At 46.4% G+C, this 21,384-nt stretch overlaps 1 protein-coding gene across 1 annotated transcript in view; it reads left to right on the plus strand.

Annotated features, from left to right (window-relative positions):
* LOC118078488 (uncharacterized) overlaps window positions 1–21,384 on the plus strand; it is a 162,445-nt gene that overhangs the window by 95,982 nt on the left and 45,079 nt on the right. The window contains exons 7-36 of the mRNA XM_088671363.1: window positions 1,391–1,507; window positions 2,643–6,287; window positions 8,002–8,118; window positions 9,173–9,301; window positions 9,852–10,006; window positions 10,088–10,155; window positions 10,269–10,441; window positions 10,880–10,906; window positions 11,397–11,551; window positions 11,643–11,710; window positions 11,821–11,993; window positions 12,442–12,468; window positions 13,027–13,181; window positions 13,273–13,340; window positions 13,473–13,645; window positions 14,276–14,302; window positions 14,824–14,978; window positions 15,070–15,137; window positions 15,268–15,440; window positions 15,871–15,897; window positions 16,278–16,432; window positions 16,524–16,591; window positions 16,702–16,874; window positions 17,324–17,350; window positions 17,632–17,786; window positions 19,816–19,883; window positions 20,017–20,189; window positions 20,769–20,795; window positions 21,016–21,164; window positions 21,250–21,317. Coding sequence (XP_088527489.1) covers window positions 1,391–1,507; window positions 2,643–6,287; window positions 8,002–8,118; window positions 9,173–9,301; window positions 9,852–10,006; window positions 10,088–10,155; window positions 10,269–10,441; window positions 10,880–10,906; window positions 11,397–11,551; window positions 11,643–11,710; window positions 11,821–11,993; window positions 12,442–12,468; window positions 13,027–13,181; window positions 13,273–13,340; window positions 13,473–13,645; window positions 14,276–14,302; window positions 14,824–14,978; window positions 15,070–15,137; window positions 15,268–15,440; window positions 15,871–15,897; window positions 16,278–16,432; window positions 16,524–16,591; window positions 16,702–16,874; window positions 17,324–17,350; window positions 17,632–17,786; window positions 19,816–19,883; window positions 20,017–20,189; window positions 20,769–20,795; window positions 21,016–21,164; window positions 21,250–21,317 — 6,763 coding nt within the window. The remainder of the gene's footprint in view (window positions 1–1,390; window positions 1,508–2,642; window positions 6,288–8,001; window positions 8,119–9,172; window positions 9,302–9,851; window positions 10,007–10,087; window positions 10,156–10,268; window positions 10,442–10,879; window positions 10,907–11,396; window positions 11,552–11,642; window positions 11,711–11,820; window positions 11,994–12,441; window positions 12,469–13,026; window positions 13,182–13,272; window positions 13,341–13,472; window positions 13,646–14,275; window positions 14,303–14,823; window positions 14,979–15,069; window positions 15,138–15,267; window positions 15,441–15,870; window positions 15,898–16,277; window positions 16,433–16,523; window positions 16,592–16,701; window positions 16,875–17,323; window positions 17,351–17,631; window positions 17,787–19,815; window positions 19,884–20,016; window positions 20,190–20,768; window positions 20,796–21,015; window positions 21,165–21,249; window positions 21,318–21,384) is intronic.

Here is a 21,384-nt window from a genome sequence, read left to right on the forward strand (position 1 = left end):
AGCTTACTCTCTGGTCTTAACCCTCTCATGCAAAGGGCGAACCTCAGCCTAGAAACACGGCACAAAAGGAAACCTCAATGATCCCTTCCTTTATATACAGGATGCTTTGCAAGGAACAGGTATGGGGTCACCTGCCCCAGGCACTCCCTTTGTGACACAAACAGGAAGCAGTTTAGGATTTGGAGACCTGGAGGATGGGTTGGTGTCCTGGGTCCTGTGGAGAGATCTTGGAAGGTTTGGTTAGACTGGGTGGAGGAATGGGATGAGGATGTAGAGCTCTCAGAACTGGATCCCAAGGAGGTGCTCAGTGGATTGGGCGGCCATGGCCTTGGGGATGGCCTGAGAGAAGCATCCTGAGACCCCAAGTGTTGCATCACAGCAGTCTGTTGTGACCCCAGCACTGTCAGAAAAGAGTCATTTGTATTTGAATATTCTCAACAGGTACAAACATTATAATGTTTGTTGTCAACATAAGAAGGAGGTGACACATTTATTTTCTATCCCATGTAATGACTTTTTGACAGTCCACTGTTTGTTGGGGGTTCCCCCAGACCACCTCTCAGTGGTCCTACCTGAGGATCAGGTCACCACCCATGCAAGTGTCTGACTTCTCCGCTCATTGAATGGGAGGCCCCATGGGGCCAGTGGCGTAGCGTGGGTTGCCCAGGGCCGCGTGGAGCAGGATGGGTAGGAGGCAAACGGTTGGAGTACGCATGCACGTTCAACTGCATAGCAGTGTCACCCAGGAGATTGCAGCTGCAGAGATAAGAAAAGAAGAGCCATTCTATGGTCTGGAGAGGTCACTTCCGGGTTCCCATGGAGAAGCCCAGTGACGGAAGCATGTACCTCAGCAATACCTTGGTGCCTTGCAAGACGAATGCTTCGCACAACGAAAAACTTGCAAGACGAAAGCATTTTGCGATCTTTTTGTTGACTCGCAAGACAAATTTTTCTATGGCCGTGCTTCACAAGACGAATTTTTTTGCAATTTTTCTTTTTGGCTTTGATTTGTTTAAATTGGAAAACCGCAAGACGATATTTTCGTAATACAAAACAACTCGCGGAACGAATTAATTTCGTCTTGCGAGGCACCACTGTAGCTGTATTGAGGAAGCACCGGGTGTTGACATTTTGTGCCCCTTACAAGTTTGTGCCCAGGGCAATCGCCTATAGGGCCCCCCCCCTATGCTACGCCACGGCACGGGGACTGTAAGTTGTTGGCACAACATCTTAGCTTCTGCTTTGCCCCATATCTCGGCCTCGGTTGCATTTCTTGACCTGCATGCCGTATGCATCATAGTAACTGGCTGAGAGTCTGTGTCTGAAAGTGGGATCTGGGACCTCAGCAAAGATCTCTGGCCGGCAGTAATGGAAATCTGTTCCCTTCCAGCCACCAATGGCAACGAATCTGTGATCCAGCCTGTTACCGAGAGGCCAATCCTGCAACCGGGAGGTGTTAAGAATGCCACAACACCACAAGCAACTACGCCCCATGTCGGAACAACAAGTAAGTATTAACTATTGCTGTTGCTGATGAAATAAAAAATAAAAAATTGTCCAGTAGCAGCTTAGAGACCAACTAAGTTTGTTCTGGGTATAAGCTTTCGTGTGCATGCACACTTCTTCAGATTAGGGATAATTCACTTTCTGACCCACCCTTCACTACAATGTCCCTGTCAGGTTGCAACAATGGTCTTGCTCTCATTTTGAAAAGATGTCTATCTATATTCTGCAAATAAAATATATATATTTTGATACTCTTACTATACTACACTGAAATGTTTCTTGGATTGTCCTTGAATCTTCCTGCCACACTTCCCATCCTCTCCTGCTAATTCTGGATCCGCATGCCCTTTTCTAGTCCCTCCCCCTTTTCTGGGTGAGCAGAGTGGATCCAGAGTCATGGATACAGTACAGCTGCCGAGCTGCTCAACTGCCTCGTTCCTTTAGTTAAATATACTGAATCTGTATCTGCCGCCCATGTGCCGGTTCATCAGTAGGAGCTTCCAGATTTCACGGTCCTGCTCCCGTTACCATTTGCCGATCGCCATGGGACTTTTTTGGGGGGTGTGTGTGGCTTTTTTGAAGAAGCCTGTGTGTGAATTTGTTTTATGTGTGGAGATCAGTAAGGGTCTATTCCGATGGCATGAGGATCACGACGACCGGTAGATTGTTTGTCCGCCTTCACAGCCGTTGTAACATGCCCCTTGTTCTCTTCTGCCTGTTCTGCTGTTGAGGACTTTGTGGATCATTCTTTGTCTAGCTCCTCCCCTTTGACCTTACCCCCTTGGGTGACCCTGCTGGGAGTACGAGATTCCCGACAGCTTCACTCGCAAGGGTCATAGGAATCTGCAAGCCCACTCACCATGACAAGGTGATGGTCCTTTGAGAACCAGTGCTCTAAGCATGCATCACATAGGCTCTCTGTCGATTTCATTGATTTCATTGATTCATTTACGTCCCCTTTTTGGGGACTTCATTGATTTCATTGATCATTGTCGATCATTGATTCATTGTCGATTTCATTGATTCATTTAAGTCCCCTTTTTGGGGGCTTAAAGGGCAGGCAAGGGAGAAGAATTATCTCATCTCCCCATCACATCTTCTCGTGGTAACCCCCTGGCTCTCTATTTCCTCCATAGGCTCTTCCACAAAGCCTCTTCTGCCTCCACTTATACCTGCAACAGCCCGTACAACCACCAAAATCACTCCAGCAGCGACAACCCCCAGACAGCATCCAGTAACTTCCTCCATGGCACCCCAGTTGACAAGTAAGAAAATCCCATCAAGTACTGAGGCTCTATCCACTTCACCAAAGGAGACTACATTGATGACATCAACTGCACCAGAAGCCACCACTTCTCCACAGCAGACCACAGAAATCCCATTAAGTACTGAGGTTCTATCCACTTCTCCAACGGAGACTACCTTGATGACATCAACTGCACCAGAAGCCACCACTTCTCCACTGCAGACCACCGAGATCCCATCAAGTACTGAGGTTCTATCCACTTCTCCAACGGAGACTACCTTGATGACATCAACTGCACCAGAAGCCACCACTTCTCCACTGCAGACCACCGAGATCCCATCAAGTACTGAGGTTCTATCCACTTCTCCAACGGAGACTACCTTGATGACATCAACTGCACCAGAAGCCACCACTTCTCCACTGCAGACCACCGAGATCCCATCAAGTACTGAGGTTCTATCCACTTCACCAAAGGAGACGACATTGATGACATCAACTGCACCAGAAGCCACCACTTCTCCACTGCAGACCACCGAAATACCCTCAAGTACTGAGGCTCTATCCACTTCACCAAAGGAGACTACATTGATGACATCAACTGCACCAGAAGCCACCACTTCTCCACTGCAGACGACCGAGATCCCATCAAGTACTGAGGCTCTTTCCACTTCTCTGAAAGAGACTACAGGACTGACATCAACTGCACCAGAAGCCACCACTTCTCCACTGCAGACCATAGAAATCCCATCAAGTACTGAGGCTCTTTCCACTTCACCAAAGGAGACGACATTGATGACATCAACTGCACCAGAAGCCACCACTTCTCCACTGCAGACCATAGAAATCCCATCAATTACTCAGGCTCTTTCCACTTCTCTGAAAGAGACTACAGGGCTAAAATCAACTGCACCAGAAGCCACCACTTCTCCACTGCAGACCACAGAGATCCCATCAAGTACTGAGGCTCTATCCACTTCTCCAACGGAGACTACATTGATGACATCAACTGCACCAGAAGCCACCACTTCTCTACTGCAGACCACAGAGATTACATCAAGTACTCAGGCTCTATCCACTTCTCCAACGGAGACTACATTGATGACATCAACTGCACCAGAAGCCACCACTTCTCCACTGCAGACCACAGTGATCCCATCAAGTACTGAGGCTCTCTCCACTTCACCAAAGGAGACGACATTGATGACATCAACTGCACCAGAAGCCACCACTTCTCCACTGCAGACCACCGAGATCCCATCAAGTACTGAGGCTCTATCCACTTCTCCAACGGAGACTACATTGATGGCATCAACTGCACCAGAAGCCACCACTTCTCCACTGCAGACCACCGAGATCCCATCAAGTACTGAGGCTCTATCCACTTCTCCAACGGAGACTACATTGATGGCATCAACTGCACCAGAAGCCACCACTTCTCCACTGCAGACCACAGAAATCCCATCAAGTACTGAGGCTCTATCCACTTCTCCAAAGGAGACTACAGGGCTGACATCAACTGCACCAGAAGCCACCACTTCTCCACTGCAGACCACCGAGATCCCATCAAGTACTGAGGCTCTCTCCACTTCACCAAAGGAGACTACATTGATGACATCAACTGCACCAGAAGCGACCACTTCTCCACTGCAGACCACCGAGATCCCATCAAGTACTGAGGCTCTATCCACTTCTCCAAAGGAGACAACATTGATGACATTAACTGCACCAGAAGCCACCACTTCTCCACTGCAGACCACCAAGATCCCATCAAGTACTGAGGCTCTTTCCACTTCACCAAAGGAGACGACATTGATGACATCAACTGCACCAGAAGCCACCACTTCTCCACTGCAGACCATAGAAATCCCATCAATTACTCAGGCTCCTTCCACTTCACCAAAGGAGACTACATTGATGACATCAACTGCACCAGAAGCCACCACTTCTCCACTGCAGACCACAGAGATCCCATCAAGTACTGAGGCTCTATCCACTTCACCAAAGGAGACTACATTGATGACATCAACTGCACCAGAAGCCTCCACTTCTCCACTGCAGACCATAGAAATCCCATCAATTACTCAGGCTCTTTCCACTTCTCTGAAAGAGACTACAGGGCTAAAATCAACTGCACCAGAAGCCACCACTTCTCCACTGCAGACCACAGAGATCCCATCAAGTACTGAGGCTCTATCCACTTCTCCAACGGAGACTACATTGATGACATCAACTGCACCAGAAGCCACCACTTCTCTACTGCAGACCACAGAGATTACATCAAGTACTCAGGCTCTATCCACTTCTCCAACGGAGACTACATTGATGACATCAACTGCACCAGAAGCCACCACTTCTCCACTGCAGACCACAGTGATCCCATCAAGTACTGAGGCTCTCTCCACTTCAGCAAAGGAGACGACATTGATGACATCAACTGCACCAGAAGCTACCACTTCTCCACTGCAGACCACAGAAATCCCATCAAGTACTGAGGCTCTATCCACTTCACCAAAGGAGCCTACATTGATGACATCAACTGCACCAGAAGCCACCACTTCTCCACTGCAGACCACCGAAATCCCCTCAAGTACTGAGGCTCTATCCACTTCACCAAAGGAGCCTACATTTATGACATCAACTGCACCAGAAGCCACCACTTCTCCACTGCAGACGACCGAGATCCCATCAAGTACTGAGGCTCTCTCCACTTCACCAAAGGAGACTACATTGATGACATCAACTGCACCAGAAGCCATCACTTCTCTACTGCAGACCACAGAAATCCCATCAAGTACTGAGGCTCTATCCACTTCTCCAACGGAGACTACATTGATGGCATCAACTGCACCAGAAGCCACCACTTCTCCACTGCAGACCACAGAGATTACATCAAGTACTGAGGCTCTATCCACTTCTCCAATGGAGACGACATTGATGACATCAACTGCACCAGAAGCCACCACTTCTCCCCTCCAGACCACCGAGATCCCATCAAGTACTGAGGTTCTATTCACTTCTCCAATGGAGACTACCTTGATGACATCAACTGCACCAGAAGCCACCACTTCTTCACTGCAGACCACAGAGATACCATCAAGTACTGAGGCTCTATCCACTTCACCAAAGGAGACTACAGGGCTGACATCAAGTGCACCAGAAGCCACCACTTCTCCACTGCAGACCACAGAGATCCCATCAAGTACTGAGGCTCTCTCCACTTCTCCAAAGGAGACAACATTGATGACATCAACTGCAGCAGAAGCCACCACTTCTCCACTGCAGACCACAGAGATCCCATCAAGTACTGAGGCTCTATCCACTTCTCCAGTAGAAACTACAGAGTTAACATCAACTGTACATGTTACATCCACTATTCCCGTTGTCCCTGTGGAGGTCACGTCTAGTGGAGAACAACCATCAACCTCTGCAATGTGGACTACTGAGTTAACATCATGGTCAAGAGCTCTTTCTACTTCCCATGGGGAGACTACTGGATTCACATCAGAGACAGCCACCACTCTAGAGACAGAGAGAGGTATGTTCTTTTTTTCCCCAAGGGCTCATCCACACTTACCTTTCCTCCAAATTTTCTAGGCACAGGTCTATGGTTTATTATGCTGTATCTGAATGTTTAAAAAACAAGAACTCTGACTCTTTCAGCACAAAAACTTGCTGTTTAATGCTGAATTGGAAGAAATGACAATTCAGGTTTTCTGCCAATTTAATGATAAAATGTGAGCTTCCACAAAGGAAAGCGCTGGGGTGGGCAAAAAAGGACTCAGCCTTTCCACTTTTTAACGAGCAAAGAGTGCTTTACTTACAAACTCTCCTAAGGTCAGATTCAGGTCATTTCCCATACAGCATTCAGAAAAGGTTGCACAGTCAGTAAAACTTCGTTTAGTTACAGTGGTAATTTTCCCCCATATCATTGGTTTATAAGAACAATGAGGTCTTGTAAGAACAATGTGGTCTGAGCTTCAGCAACTAGCTCAGACCTCCTCACACATTGAGCCTCTCAGGTGCTGTGGTTTAAACCACTGTGCCGCTCAGACTTGCTGATTGGAAGGTTGGCTTTTCAAGGCCCCACGACGGGGTGAGCTCCCATTGCTCTGTCCCAGTTCCTGCTAACCTAACAGTTCGAAAGCACGCAGTGCAAGTAGATAAATAGGTACCACTCCAGCGGGAAGGTACCTGTGCTCAGTGGATTGGGCGGCCTTGGCCTTGGGGATGGCCTGAGAGAAGCATCCTGAGACCCCAAGTGTTGCATCACAGCAGTCTGTTGTGACCCCAGCACTGTCAGAAAAGAGTCATTTGGATTTGAATATTCTCAACAGGTACAAATATTATCATGTTTGTTGTCAACATAAGAAGGAGGTGACACATTTATTTTCTATCCCATGTAATGACTTTTTGACAGTCCACTGTTTGTTGGGGGTTCCCCCAGACCACCTCTCAGTGGTCCTACCTGAGGATCAGGTCACCACCCATGCAAGTGTCTGACTTCTCCGCTCATTGAATGGGAGGCCCCATGGGGCCAGTGGCGTAGCGTGGGTTGCCCAGGGCCGCGTGGAGCAGGATGGGTAGGAGGCAAACGGTTGGAGTACGCATGCACGTTCAACTGCATAGCAGTGTCACCCAGGAGATTGCAGCTGCAGAGATAAGAAAAGAAGAGCCATTCTATGGTCTGGAGAGGTCACTTCCGGGTTCCCATGGAGAAGCCCATTGACGGAAGCATGTACCTCGCAATACCATAGTACTTCGCAAGATTAATGCTTCGCGCAACGGAAAACTCGCAAGACGAAAGCATTTTGCGATCTTTTGGTTGACTCGCAAGACGAATTTTTTTGCAATTTTTTTTGGCTTTGACTTGTTTAAATTGGAAAACCACAAGACGAAATTTTCGCAATACAAAACAACTCGCGGAACGAATTAATATTGTCTTGTGAGGCACCACGGTAGCTGTATTGAGGAAGCACCGGGTGTTGACATTTTGTGCCCCTTACAATTTTGTGCCCAGGGCAATCGCCTATAGGGGCCCCCCTATGCTACGCCACGGCACGGGGACTTTAAGTTGTTGGCACAACATCTTAGCTTCTGCTTTGCCCCATATCTTGGCCTCGGTTGCATTTCTGGACCTGCATGCCGTATGCATCATAGTAACTGGCTGAGAGTCTGTGTCTGAAAGTGGGATCTGGGACCTGTCAGCAAAGATCTCTGGCCGGCAGTAATGGAAATCTGTTCCCTTCCAGCCACCAAAGGCAACGAATCTGTGATCCAGCCTGTTACCGAGAGGCCAATCCTGCAACCGGGAGGTGTTAAGAATGCCACAACGCCACAAGCAACTACGCCCCATGTCGGAACAACAAGTAAGTATTAACTATTGCTGTTGCTGATGAAAAAAAAATGTCCAGTAGCAGCTTAGAGACCAACTAAGTTTGTTCTGGGTATAAACTTCTTCAGATTAGGGATCATTCACTTTCTGACCCTCCCTTCACTACAATGTCCCTGTCAGGTTTCAACAATGGTCTTGCTCTCATTTTGAAAAGATGTCTATCTGTATTCTGCAAATAAAAAAATAAATATTTTGATACTCTTACTATACTACACTGAAATGTTTCTTGGATTGTCCTTGAATCTTCCTGCCACACTTGCCATCCTCTCCTGCCAATTCTGGATCCGCCTGTCCTTTTCTAGTCCCTCCCCCTTTTCGGGGTGAGCAGAGTGGATCCTAAGTAGGGCTGCTCAGTCATGGATACAGTACAGCTGCCGAGCTGCTCAACTGCCTCGTTCCTTTAGTTAAAATTACTGAATCTGTATCTGCCGCCCATGTGCCGGTTCATCAGTAGGAGCTTCCAGATTTCACGGTCCTGCTCCCGTTACCATTTGCCGATTGCCATGGGACATTTTTTTTTGGGGGGGGGGTGGCGGCTTTTTTGTAGAAACCTATGTGTGAATTTGTTTTATGTGTGGAGATCAGTAAGGGTCTATTCCGATGGCATGAGGATCACGACGACTGGTAGATTCTTCATCCGCCTTCACAGCCGTTGTAACATGCCCCTTGTTATCTTCCGCCTGTTCTGCTGTTGAGGACTTTGTGGATCATTCTTTGTTTAGCTCCTCCCCTTTGACCTTACCCCCTTGGGTGACCCTGCGGGAGTCCGAGATTCCCGACAGCTTCACTCGCAAGGGTCATAGGAATCTGCAAGCCCACTCACCATGACAAGGTGATGGTCCTTTGAGAACCAGTGCTCTAAGCATGCATCACATAGGCTCTCTGTCGATTTCATTGATTTCATTGATTCATTTAAGTCCCCTTTTTGGGGAAGGAATTTTTTTATTTTGCTTCGACTCAGACCAACACGGCTACCTACCTGTAACATCTTCTTGTGGTAACCCCCTGGCTCTCTATTTCCTCCATAGGCTCTTCCACAAAGCCTCTTCTTCCTCCACTTATACCTACAACAGCCCGCACAACCACCAAAATCACTCCAGTATGGACAACCCCCAGACAGCATCCAGTAATTTCCTCCATGGCACCCCAGTTGACAAGTAAGAAAATTGCATGGTGGTGATTTTGTTTTTAATGATTTGAAAATAATTTTTAAAAGGAGGGGGGAGCCGGAAGCATATTAATAATGATCTTGTTATTTATACCCCACACATCTGACTGGGTTTCCCCAGCCACTCTGGGCAGCTTCCAGCGTATACAAAAACATTAAACATAAAAAAAACTTCCCCATACAGGGCTGCCTTTAGCTGTCTTCTAAAGACTGTATAGTTACTTATCTCCTTGGCATCTGATGGGAGGGCGTTCCACAGGACCAGCCCCTGGGGAACTCCCACCTGAAACCTGCCGGCATTGGCCAATTTGCTGGCAATTGGGAGATCCTTCCCCAGCCCGCCAACAGATCACTGGAGCGGCCTGGCCACACCACCTTTGAAGGCTGGCAAACTTATGACATTCGTTTCAAATATTGTATTCTGGGTATTGCTTCATTTGATTCCCCGTTTTTAACCATCCTGGGTCCCCTTTGGTAAGGAAGAGTGGGGTGGAAATTTGCCGAATACACACGTTCATTTATTCCCCCTTCTGTTCCAGCCACTCTGCCCACGGCAGCCCAAACAACAACCCCAATTCCAGCTGTCGAACAATTCACCGTCAATTTCACCACCACCAACCTCAAGTACAGGGAAGAGATGGGAACTCACAATTCCAAAATATTCAATGCAACGGAGAGAGATCTCATCCGCCTGGTAAGCCTGACCCCATGGTAATTAGAAAGGGACATGTAGATAAATTTGTGGAATATGCTCAATGTCTCCTTCCTTCCTCAGCTTGACAGAATCCTCCTCAACAGCAGCATTGGCCCGGCATATCTGAGGTGCAAAGTGACTCAACTCAGGTGAGAACATATCTGCTCTGCTGACAACCCAGGCAAACAAGGTTGGCATCTTCTGTCCTCCCTTGTCCATATCTGTGGTCAATTCCTGGATCCTGATTTCCCTCTCCTTCCAGACCGGTGAGAGACGGGGATGAAACCGGAATGGACGCTGTCTGCACTTACCGCAATGACTCCACCATGCCCTCCTTTGACCGGGTGAAGGTGTACCACGAGATCGTCAACCAGACCAATGGTTTCACCGAGATGGGGCAATACTATCTGGAAAGATACAGCCTCTACGTCAACGGTAGCTGAGTGGTTTTTTGAGCTTTGGATGTGCATCAATTATCTGGATGGGTATGGATGGGTGTTTGGGTCCATGAATGTTAATAGAAGCAACACAGCAGTTTCCCAAGCCCAGCCGTCTCCAGAGGCCAAATTTCTAGGACCGAATGCTGCGGACTTTGATGAAAATGGTATTGTGTGTTGTTTGGGTAGAACGGGGCTAATCATGGTGCAGAGATACGACCATGGAGGTTTTCACCTGATGTTGTGGGGGGGTCTGAGGTTCCCTTTGCAGTGAGATGATTTTGTCATAGAGGTGGAGGATGTTCCTTCCTGTTTGCAGGTGATGCACCGTCCAAAACAGTGAGAAATCCCAACCAGTTACTATTATATTTCAAAAGCTTGCTTGTGGTATTACATTATGCAATTTGACGAATGAACGTCTCTTCCATTTCCATAGGTTATAATGAAGCCCCTCTTGAAACAAGTAAGTAGGTTCAAATTTAAACACAGTGAAAAGAGTGGTTTGGGTGTGTGTGTGCTGATTTGGACAATGGACCAGGAGAAGGCTAGCAATATGAGGACTCTTTGGTTTGTTTGTTTGTTTGGTTATATTTCCCAATTTCACCATGTGATTGACTTCTGGTTGACATCCAAAATATTTCAATCTGTTAAGAAGGGGATATATAATTTGAGAATATGAAGGTTCATGAACTTCGTTTTAATTCTTGCATTCTGAATATTGTTTATTTGGTCTTCTTTTCTTTTCTCAATTCTCAATCACAACATTCCACCGACTTCTAGTATTTCAAACTCTTAAGGAGGAAATATATATTGTGAGAACCGGGAGTATGATGCCTTTCATTTTAATTATTGTATTCTGGGAATTTCAATTGAGTTTCTCTTGTTTTAACTATTCTGCTTCCCATTTGGGAAGGGTGGAATGGAAATTTATGAAATACCTATGTCTGTTCCAGCTACTCTGCCCACGCCAGCCCAAACAACAACCCCAATTCCAGCGGTTGAACAATTCACTGTCAATTTCACCATCACCAACCTCAAGTACAGGGAAGAGATGGGACGACCCAATTCAAAAATATTCAACGCAACGGAAAGAGCACTCATTGAAGTGGTAAGTCTGATTCCGACTGCTTGTGAGAACGGCTTGTGATGAGGGGTAGACGATGCCCATGTTTGGACATTGTGTCTCATTCCTCTTTCAGCTTGGAAAATTCCTCAGCAACAGCAGCATTGGCCCTGCGTATCTGGGGTGCAAAGTGACTCAACTGAGGTAAGTCTTCCATCTATGGGAACACACCTTGGCTAGTGAGAGTCAATCCTTTCTTCCCTTGTGGTCCATTCTGCATCCTGAATGATCGCCCTCTCTCTTTGTCCTCCCAGACCAGTGAAGAACGGGGATGAAACTGGAATGGACGCCATCTGCACTTACCGCAATGACTCCACCAGTCCCGCCTTTGACCGAGTGAAGGTGTACCACGAAATCGTCAACCAGACGGACAACTTCAGCAAGATGGGGCCCTATGAGGTGGAAAGATACAGCCTCTACGTCAATGGTAAAGAAGTTGTGGAGCCCTTGTTGTGCACAGATTGTCCGTGTGTGTGTGTGTGTGTTTTGTGCAGCCCCCCAAGCTCAGTCTTCATCAATGTTTGCAAAGATATTCGGACCCTTTCTTGTGAACTGAATTCTGGGGTATTTTCATATTATTTTGTGATGCTTGAGTTGCTGTGCCATTTGGGTGCAGGGATGACGCCATGAAGGTTTTTGTCTTCTGCCCAGGAGGCCTCCCCAAGTCCTGAAAGTGTTCTAAGCCTCAGGAGGTGGCTGTCATGTGACGGACATGAAAGTGCCAATAATACGTGTGAGATGCTTCTCACCCCCTTTCTGTAGTGCATCTTCCAAATAGGACATAACAATTCCCCTGCCCCAGAAAAATACCCTCCATATTTTAAACATCAGTATATTGAGAGCTTCTCAAATGACCGTCTCTTCCTTTTCTGTAGGTTATCATGAAGACCCCCCTGAAACAAGTAAGTAGAACTACATTTAAGTTCTAACACAGCACACACACACACCCCGACAAACACAGGGATGGGGAGTGATGGGGGGAGGGGTTATCTGGACAATGCACCAGGGGCAGGCTAGCAACATGAGCACTCTTTGGTTGGATGGTTGCTTGGTTGGTTGGTCGATTGATTGATTGATTGATTAGATTTCCCAGTCTCGCCGTGTGATCGACTTCTGGTTGACATTCAAAATATTTCAATCTGTTTAGAAGGGGATACATATTTTGAGAATATGAAGTTTCATGGCCTTCATTTTAGTTCTTGCCTTCTGAATATTGCTTTATCTGGTTTCCTTTTCTCAGTTCTCAAACACACCATTCCACCGACTTCTATTTGAAATTAAAAGTATTTCAATCTCATAAGGAGGAAATATATATTGTGAGAACTGGGAGTATGATGCCTTTCGTTTTAATTATTGTATTCTGGGAATTCCTTCATCGGATTTTCTCTTGTTTTAACTATTCTGCTTCCCCTTTGGGAAGGGTGGAATGCAAATTTATGAAATACCTGCGTCTCTTCCAGCCACTCTGCCCACGCCAGCCCAAACGACAACCCCAATTCCAATGGTTGAACAATTCACCGTCAATTTCACCGCCACCAACCTCAAGTACAGGGAAGAGATGGGACAACCCAATTCAAAAATATTCAATGCAACGGAAAGAGCACTCATCGCAGTGGTAAGTCTGATTCCGACTGCTTGTGAGAACGGCTAGTGATGAGGGGTAGACAATGCTCTTGTTTTGACATTGTCTCTCATTCTTTTCTCAGCTTGGAAAATTCCTCAGCAACAGCAGCATTGGCCCTGCGTATCTGGGGTGCAAAGTGACTCAACTGAGGTAAGTCTTCCTCCAATGGGAGAACATTTCTTTGCTGGTCCTGCCACACCTTGGCTGGTGGGAGTCCATCCTCCCATCCCTTGTGGTCCATTCTGCGTCCTGAATGATCTCCCTCTCTCTTTGTCCTCCCAGACCAGTGAAGAACGGGGATGAAACTGGAATGGACGCCATCTGCACTTACCGCAATGACTCCACCAGTCCCGCCTTTGACCGAGTGAAGGTGTACCACGAAATCGTCAACCAGACGGACAACTTCAGCAAGATGGGGCCCTACAAGGTGGAAAGATACAGCCTCTACGTCAATGGTAAAGAAGTTGTGGAGCCCTTGTTGTGCACAGATTGTCCGTGTGTGTGTTTTGTGCAGCCCCCCAAGCTCAGTCTTCATCAACGTTTGCAAACATATTTCGACCCTTTCTTGTGAACTGAATGCTGGGGTATTTTCATATGGTTTTTGTGCTGCTTGAGTTGCTGTGCCAATCTGGGTGCAGGGATGACGCCATGAAGGTTTTTGTCTTCTGCCCAGGAGGCCTCCCCAAGTCCTGAAAGTGTTCTAAGCTTCTTGAGGTGGTTATCGTGTGGCGGACATGATTGTGTCAATAATACGTGCGAGATGCTTCTCACCCCCTCTGTGTAGTGCATCTTCCGAATACAGTGGTGCCTCGCAATATGAAAGTAGTTCGTTACGCGAGTTGCTTTGTCTTGCGATAAATTCGTCTTGCCAAGCGCGGCCGTAGAAAACGGCATCTTGCAAATCACCAAAAACATCGCAAAATGCTTTCGTCTTGGGAGTTTTTCGTTGCGCGAGGCATTCATCTTGCGAGGTACCACTGTACAGGAGAACATAACAATTCCCCTGCCCCAGAAAAATACCCTCCGTATTCTAAACATCAATATATTGAGAGCTTCTCAAATAACCGTCTCTTCCTTTTCTGTAGGTTATCATGAAGACCCTCCTGAAACAAGTAAGTAGAACCACATTTAAATCCCAACACAACACACACACCCCGACAAACACAGGGCAAAGAGTGATGGGGGGCTGATTTGGACAATGGAGCAGGAGAAGGCTAGCAACATGAGCACTCTTTGGTTGGTTGGTTGGTTGGTTTAGATTTCCCAATCTTACCATGTGATAGACTTCTGGTTGACATTCAAAACATTTCAATCTGTTAAGAAGGGGATATATAATCTGAGTTTATGAGGTTTCATGGCCTTTGGTTTTAGTTCTTGCATTCTGAATATTGCTTTATTGCATTTTCTTTTCTTTTCTCAATTCTCACACCATTCAACCGACTTCTATTTGAAATTAAAAGTATTTTAATCTCTTAAGGCAGAAATGTTTATTGTGAGAACCGGGAGTATGGTGCCTTTCGTTTTAATTATTGTATTCTGGGAATTTCAATTGATTTTCACTTGTTTTAACTATTCTGCTTCCCATTTGGGAAGGGTGGAAGGAAGATTTATGAAATACCTGCGTCTCTTCCAGCCACTCTGCCCACGCCAGCCCACACAACAACCCCAATTCCAGTGGTTGAACAATTCACCGTCAATTTCACCGTCACCAACCTCAAGTACAGGGAAGAGATGGGACAACCCAATTCAAAAATATTCAATGCAACGGAAAGAGCACTCACCACAGTGGTAAGTCTGATTCCAATGGCTTGTGAGAAAGGCTTGTGATGAGGTGTAGACGATGCTCTTCTTTTGACATCGTCTCTCATTCCTCTCTTAGCTTGGCAAATTCCTCAGCAACAGCAGCATTGGCCCTGCGTATCTGGGGTGCAAAGTGACTCAACTGAGGTAAGTCTTCTTCCAATGGGAGACCATTTCTTTGCTGGTCCTGCCACACCTTGGCTAGTGGGAGTCCATCCTCCTGCCCCTTGTGGTCCATTTTGCATCCTGAATGATCTCTCTCTCTTTGTCCTCCTAGACCAGTGAAGAACGGGGATGAAACTGGAATGGACGCCATCTGCACTTACCGCGATGACTCCACCAGTCCCCACTTTGACCGAGTGAAGGTGTACCACGAAATCGTCAACCAGATGGACAACTTCAGTGAAATGGGGCCCTACAAGGTGGAAAGATACAGCCTCTACGTCAATGGTAAAGAAGTTGTGGAGCCTTTGATGTGCATAGATTGTCCGTGTGTGTTTTGTGCAGTCCCCTCTCCCCCATGCCCAGCCTCCATCAATGTTTACAGAGATATTTGGACCCTTTCTTGCAAACTGAATGCTGGGGTATTTTCATATGGTTTTGTGCTGCTTGAGTTGCTGTGCCAATCTGGGTGCCGGGATGATGCTATGAGGTTTTTGTCCTCTGCCCAGGAGGCCTCCCCAAGTCATGGAAGTGTCCTAAGCTTCATGAGGTGGTTGTCATGTGACAGACATGATTGTGTCATAATATGTGCCTCTGCATAGTGCATCTTCCAAATACAGGAGAACATCAGAGTTCCCCTGCAACAGAACAAACCTCCTTATTTAAATCATCAATATATTGAGAGCTTCTCAAATGACTGTCTCTTCCTTTTCTGTAGGTTATCATGAAGACCCTCCTGAAACAAGTAAGTAGAACCACATTTAAATTCTAACACACACACACACACACACACACACACACACACACACACACACAACAATTGGAGGAGCTGATGTTGACAATGCAAGAGTGGAAGAGTACCAAAAGGAAGATTCTTTCATTCAAGTGATTCGTTGCTTAGAGTTATCAGTCTCACTATGTGATGGACCTCCTGCCTACATTCACAATATTTCTATCCTTTAATGAGGGGAAATAGATTGTGAAAGCAGCGTGTCTGGTGGCCTTCATTTTAGTTATTGCATTCTGGATATTGCTTCCTTGGCTTTTCTCTCCTTTTTCCATCCTGGGGGCCCTTGGGCAAGGAGGAGTGGCATAGACATTCATTTATTCCCCCCTCTGTTCTAGCCACTCTGCCCACGCCAGCCCAAACGACAACCCCAATTCCAGTGGTTGAACAATTCACCGTCAATTTCACCGTCACCAACCTCAAGTACAGGGAAGAGATGGGACGACCCAATTCAAAAATATTCAATGCAACGGGAAGAGCACTCACCACAGTGGTAAGTCTGATTCCAATGGCTTGTGAGAAAGGCTTGTGATGAGGTGTAGACGATGCTCTTCTTTTGATGTCATGTCTCATTCCTCTTTCAGCTTGGCAAATTCCTCAGCAACAGCAGCATTGGCCCTGCATATCTGGGGTGCAAAGTGACTCAACTCAGGTAAGTCTTCCATCTATGGGAACACACCTTGGCTAGTGGGAATCCATCCTTTCTTCCCTTGTGGTCCGTTCTGCATCCTGACAGATCTCCCTCTCTTTTTGTCCTCCTAGACCAGTGAAGAACGGGGATGAAACCGGAATGGACGCCATCTGCACTTACCGCAATGACTCCACCAGTCCCGCTTTTGACCGAGTGAAGGTGTACCATGAAATCGTCAACCAGACGGACAACTTCAGCAAAATGTGGCCCTACGAGGTGGAAAGATACAGCCTCTACGTCAATGGTAAAGAAGTTGTGGAGCCCTCGATGTGCATAGATTGTCCGTGTGTGTTCTGTGCAGTCCCCCCTCCCCCAAGCCCAGCCTTCATCAATGTTTGCAGAGATATTTGCACCCTTTCTTGCGAACTGAATGCTGGGGTATTTTCATATGGTTTTGTGCTGCTTGAGTTGCTGTGCCAATCTGGGTGCAGGGATAACGCTATGAGGTTTTTGTCCTCTGCCCAGGAGGCCTCCCCAAGTCATGGAAGTGTCCTAAGCTTCTTGAGGTGGTTATCGTGTGACGGACATGATTGTGTCATAATATGTGCAGGATGTGTCTCACTGCTTCTGTGTAGTGCATCTTCCAAATACAGGAGGGCATAACAATTCCCCTGCCCCAGAAAAATACCCTCCATATTTTAAACATCAATATATTGAGAGCTTCTCAAACTACCGTCTCTTCCTTTTCTGTAGGTTATCATGAAGACCCTCCTGAAACAAGTAAGTAGAACTACATTTAAATTCTAACACATCACACCTCTTGTCCTTTTCTAGGTTATAATGAAGCCCCTCTTGAAGCAAGTTATTACCACCTACGTTGCTGTGGTACTATGGTCTCTTACAACCTAGTCAGGGATGAGACTCAAGATGTTAAAACTGTTGGCAATACATCAGTGAACTAGTGTCAATATGAGCACCCTTTAATGGCTTGGATATAATAATCGTTTAATGCTGCTATCAATCTCTTGGCCCTAGTACATATCTTTCTCCTCCTGTTCCAGCCACTTTGCAAGCACCAACACAAACACCAACCCCGACCCCAGTGTTTGAACACTTCACCGTCAACTGTACCGTAATCAACCTCAGATACAAGCCAGAAATGGGAACTCCCAACTCAAAGACCTTCAACGCTACAGAGAAAGCGCTCACTATGTTGGTAAGTCTGATTCTGTGATTACATGAGTCTATGAACACTGTTCTGCAAATCTACCCATTAGGGTGATGACTTTTTCATTTTCCCCCCTCAAAAATTATTTCCTGTAGCACAAATGAATGAACTTTAGCCTGTTAATGACTAAAACGAAGTATATTCCATTGAAATATTTAAAAAGGTTACACACAAACCGTTTTTAATTTTTTTGTATGCCGTTTTACCATTTCATAAAATTGTATTAACAATCCTATATAATAATGTGCAAGTTGTCCCTGCGTCCAAGCTGTCCCGTGTGTCCCTGGGGTACTGCGAATGTGCCCCAGGGATACAGGGATTGGACAGCAGAGACTGCGCACACGCACTCTCCCCCCCCCTGCCTCCTCCAACCGCCGCTCCCGCCGGACACCGCCTCACTGCAGGGCACGTCAGCGAGGGTGGAGGCCGGCGAAGGCCTCCTCACAACCCTCCCTGGCCGTGAGGAGCGGCGGTTGGAGGAGGCAGGGGGGGGAAAGAGTGTGCGCGTCCTTCCTGTCGGCGGCTGGGGGAGAGGAATGGAGGAGGAGAACGCAGCGCTTTCTCCTCCTCCGTTCCTGTCCCCCTGCCGCCGACAGCAAGGACAGGTCCCAGGGATGTCTTCTTCCTGTCGGCGGCTGCAGGAGAGGAATGGAGGAGGAGAACGCAGCGCTTTCTCCTCCTCCGTTCCTGTCCCCCTGCCGCCGACAGCAAGGACAGGTCCCAGGGTTCGGAGAAGCGCTGCACAAGCGCTTCTCCGAACCCCAGGATGTTCTAGCGCCCGTTATTAAACGGGCTGAAATACACTAGTTCTATATATATTTCATATCAAATTTGGACACAACACCACATTCCACAATGGGGAGTGTTCTTAGCAACATAGGCTATACAAATGTCACACCTGCGCAAGGTAAAAGCCCCTTTTTGGGACCTCAAAACTCAGCCAGCAGACCCTGCCGGGCATGCTGGGAAAAGAACCTACAGGAGAGGTAGCAAAACATCGTCCTCTAGCGGCGTCTATACTGTTACTGCAGCTTAAAAAAGCTTCCTTGTGTGTTTGATGGCCCTATATAATGTTGTATATATGTGACTCTAAAGCTTGGGTTCAATTTTATATCTGCTTACAGTGACCTCAAAAATGGTCAAAAAACTGATAAATTTTTTTAAATCATTTTGTGCGTGAGGTTTTTTTTATCAAATCTCTTTGACAGTAAGATTTTATCTAATCTTTAAGGAAAGCTCATCAGATTATGATACAGGGAAATAAGGTTGTAAAAAAGTCATCACCCTACTACTCATATTATGGATGTGTTTATGAAATACATCAATTTTCTGCTTCTGCGCTGAAGAAGTTCTCACGAAACTGTGCAACATTCCGGAAACACTGTCCGACTAGTTCATTGAATACTTCAGTTACTTTGGAACTTTGGAATATGACAAGTTTGCTGATTACTGTACTTTGGAACTTTGCTATACAAAGCTTTTCAGCTTGTTTCTTACTGAATGACTTTTTTATTTTTTAAAAATAAACTTCATTGAAATTCAGATTAATACAAACACACACGTAAGCACATACACACACTTGAAATAATAACATACAAAATAAAATATAATACAAAATCAAATAATAATATGACTTGAAACTTAAACTCATACATTCAACTTAAATCCAACTCAGATTTTAACACTCGTAACCCTGAAAAAGGTACGAGTAAAAAAAAAAACACACACACACACAAAATGACTTTCTGCCATTTGGTTCCATTCATATCGACAGGGACCTCCAGAGACCTATTGGAATTGTTTTCATGTGCATTATATTATATTATATATTCTAGTCTTGTTTGACATTACATATGTTATATATATATATATATATATATATATATATATATATATTGTTCATTTGTAATTGGCCACGTGTTGCTCTGTTCTTGGTTCTCACTTGTGAGAATGGCATGCAATGAGGTGTGAGTGAGCCTGTTGATTTCACCAATCAAGTGTTTCTTTTCTTCTTCAGTTTGGAAGACTTCTTCGCAACAGCAGCATTGGCCCAGCGTTCGTGCAATGTGAAGTGACTCAACTGAGGTAAGCCTTCCTCCAATGTGGATACAGATATCCTCTGGACATTACTCACTCAGGCAACAGTGACTTTGTCTCTCCTCTCTTGTCCACCTTTGTGGTCTGTCTTACACCTGAAATTCTTTCTCTCTCCTCCCAGACCAGTGAGAAACGGGGATGAAACTGGAATGGATGCTGTCTGCATTTACCGCAATGACTCCACCACGCCAGCCTTTGACCGGGTGAAGGTGTACCATGAAATTGTAAACCAGACCAACGGCTTCACCGAGATGGGTCCCTACAAAATGGAAAGATACAGCCTCCATGTCAACGGTAGCCAGGAGATTCTTAGGCGCTTCATTGTGCATAGATTAATTCTGTCTGTGGTTTGTGTAATGGAATAGACCAGGCATCCCCAAAGTTCGGCCCTCCAGATGTTTTGGACTACATTTCCCATCTTCCCCAACCACTGGTCCTGTTAGCTAGGGATCATGGGAGTTGTAGGCCAGCGCATCTGGAGGGCCGCAGTTTGGGGATGCCCGGAATAGACCGTCCGATGAGCTCAGTTTTCTTCTTGTGTCCATGATTTCCTGAGAGATGCATAGCTGCCAAGTTTTCCCTTTTCTCGCGAGGAAGCCTATTCAGCATAAGGGAATTTCCCTTTAAAAAAGGGAGAACTTGGCAGCTATGGAGAGATGAGGCATCTCACGTCCGAACTGAGAGCTCTCTAAATGGGCATTTCTTGTTTCATAGGCAGAAGGAAATTTGGGAATGGGGCATGGAGAGGGGGGAGCCTCCCCTGAGGAGGAGTATGCTCAGAGAAAGTCTAGATAGAACCCTTTTCAAGTTTCTACAACTGAAACACAGCTGTCTTGGTCCATTCATAAAGCAGCCTGTCTTTCTTTGTCCTAGGTTATCATGAAGTCCCAGGTGAATCAAGTAAGTTTGCTTTTAATAATCCTACATCTTAAAGCCCTTAATGTCCCTTTCACCGAACTCACGGAAAGGAATTATAGGAAGGCAATAGTGTTGGCCATATGTCAATGGAAGAGCTTCAGGGTGAACACATATAAATTGATTGGTTGTTATTTTGATCAGTCACACCATGCAGCGAGCTGCTAGCCTCTGCCTGATACATTTATTTCCTTTCCTGTTGTAGCCCCTCCACCAGCCCTGACACCAACCCCAACCCCGGCAGTTGAACCCTTCACCGTCAACTGGACTGTAACCAACCTCAAGTATAACCCAGAAATGGGGATGCCCAATTCAAAGGCCTTCAACGCTACAGAGAAAGCTCTCACCACGCTGGTAAGTCAAATTCCTGCCCAGTTGTGAGAGTGGCTTGCCATGATCCTGTTGGTTTGACGTACTCAGTGCCTCCTTTATTTTTCAGCTGGGAAGAATGCTCCGCAAAAGCAGTATTGGCCCGGCGTATGTGGGGTGCAAAGTGACTCAGCTCAGGTCAGCCATCCTCGAAACACAGGAACCTTTTAGCTCTGATCATCCCTTGAACAGACACACATGATCC

Source organism: Zootoca vivipara, chromosome 6 (assembly GCF_965207765.1).
Source record: "Zootoca vivipara chromosome 6, rZooViv2.hap1.1, whole genome shotgun sequence".
NCBI classification, from domain to species: Eukaryota; Metazoa; Chordata; class Lepidosauria; order Squamata; family Lacertidae; genus Zootoca; species Zootoca vivipara.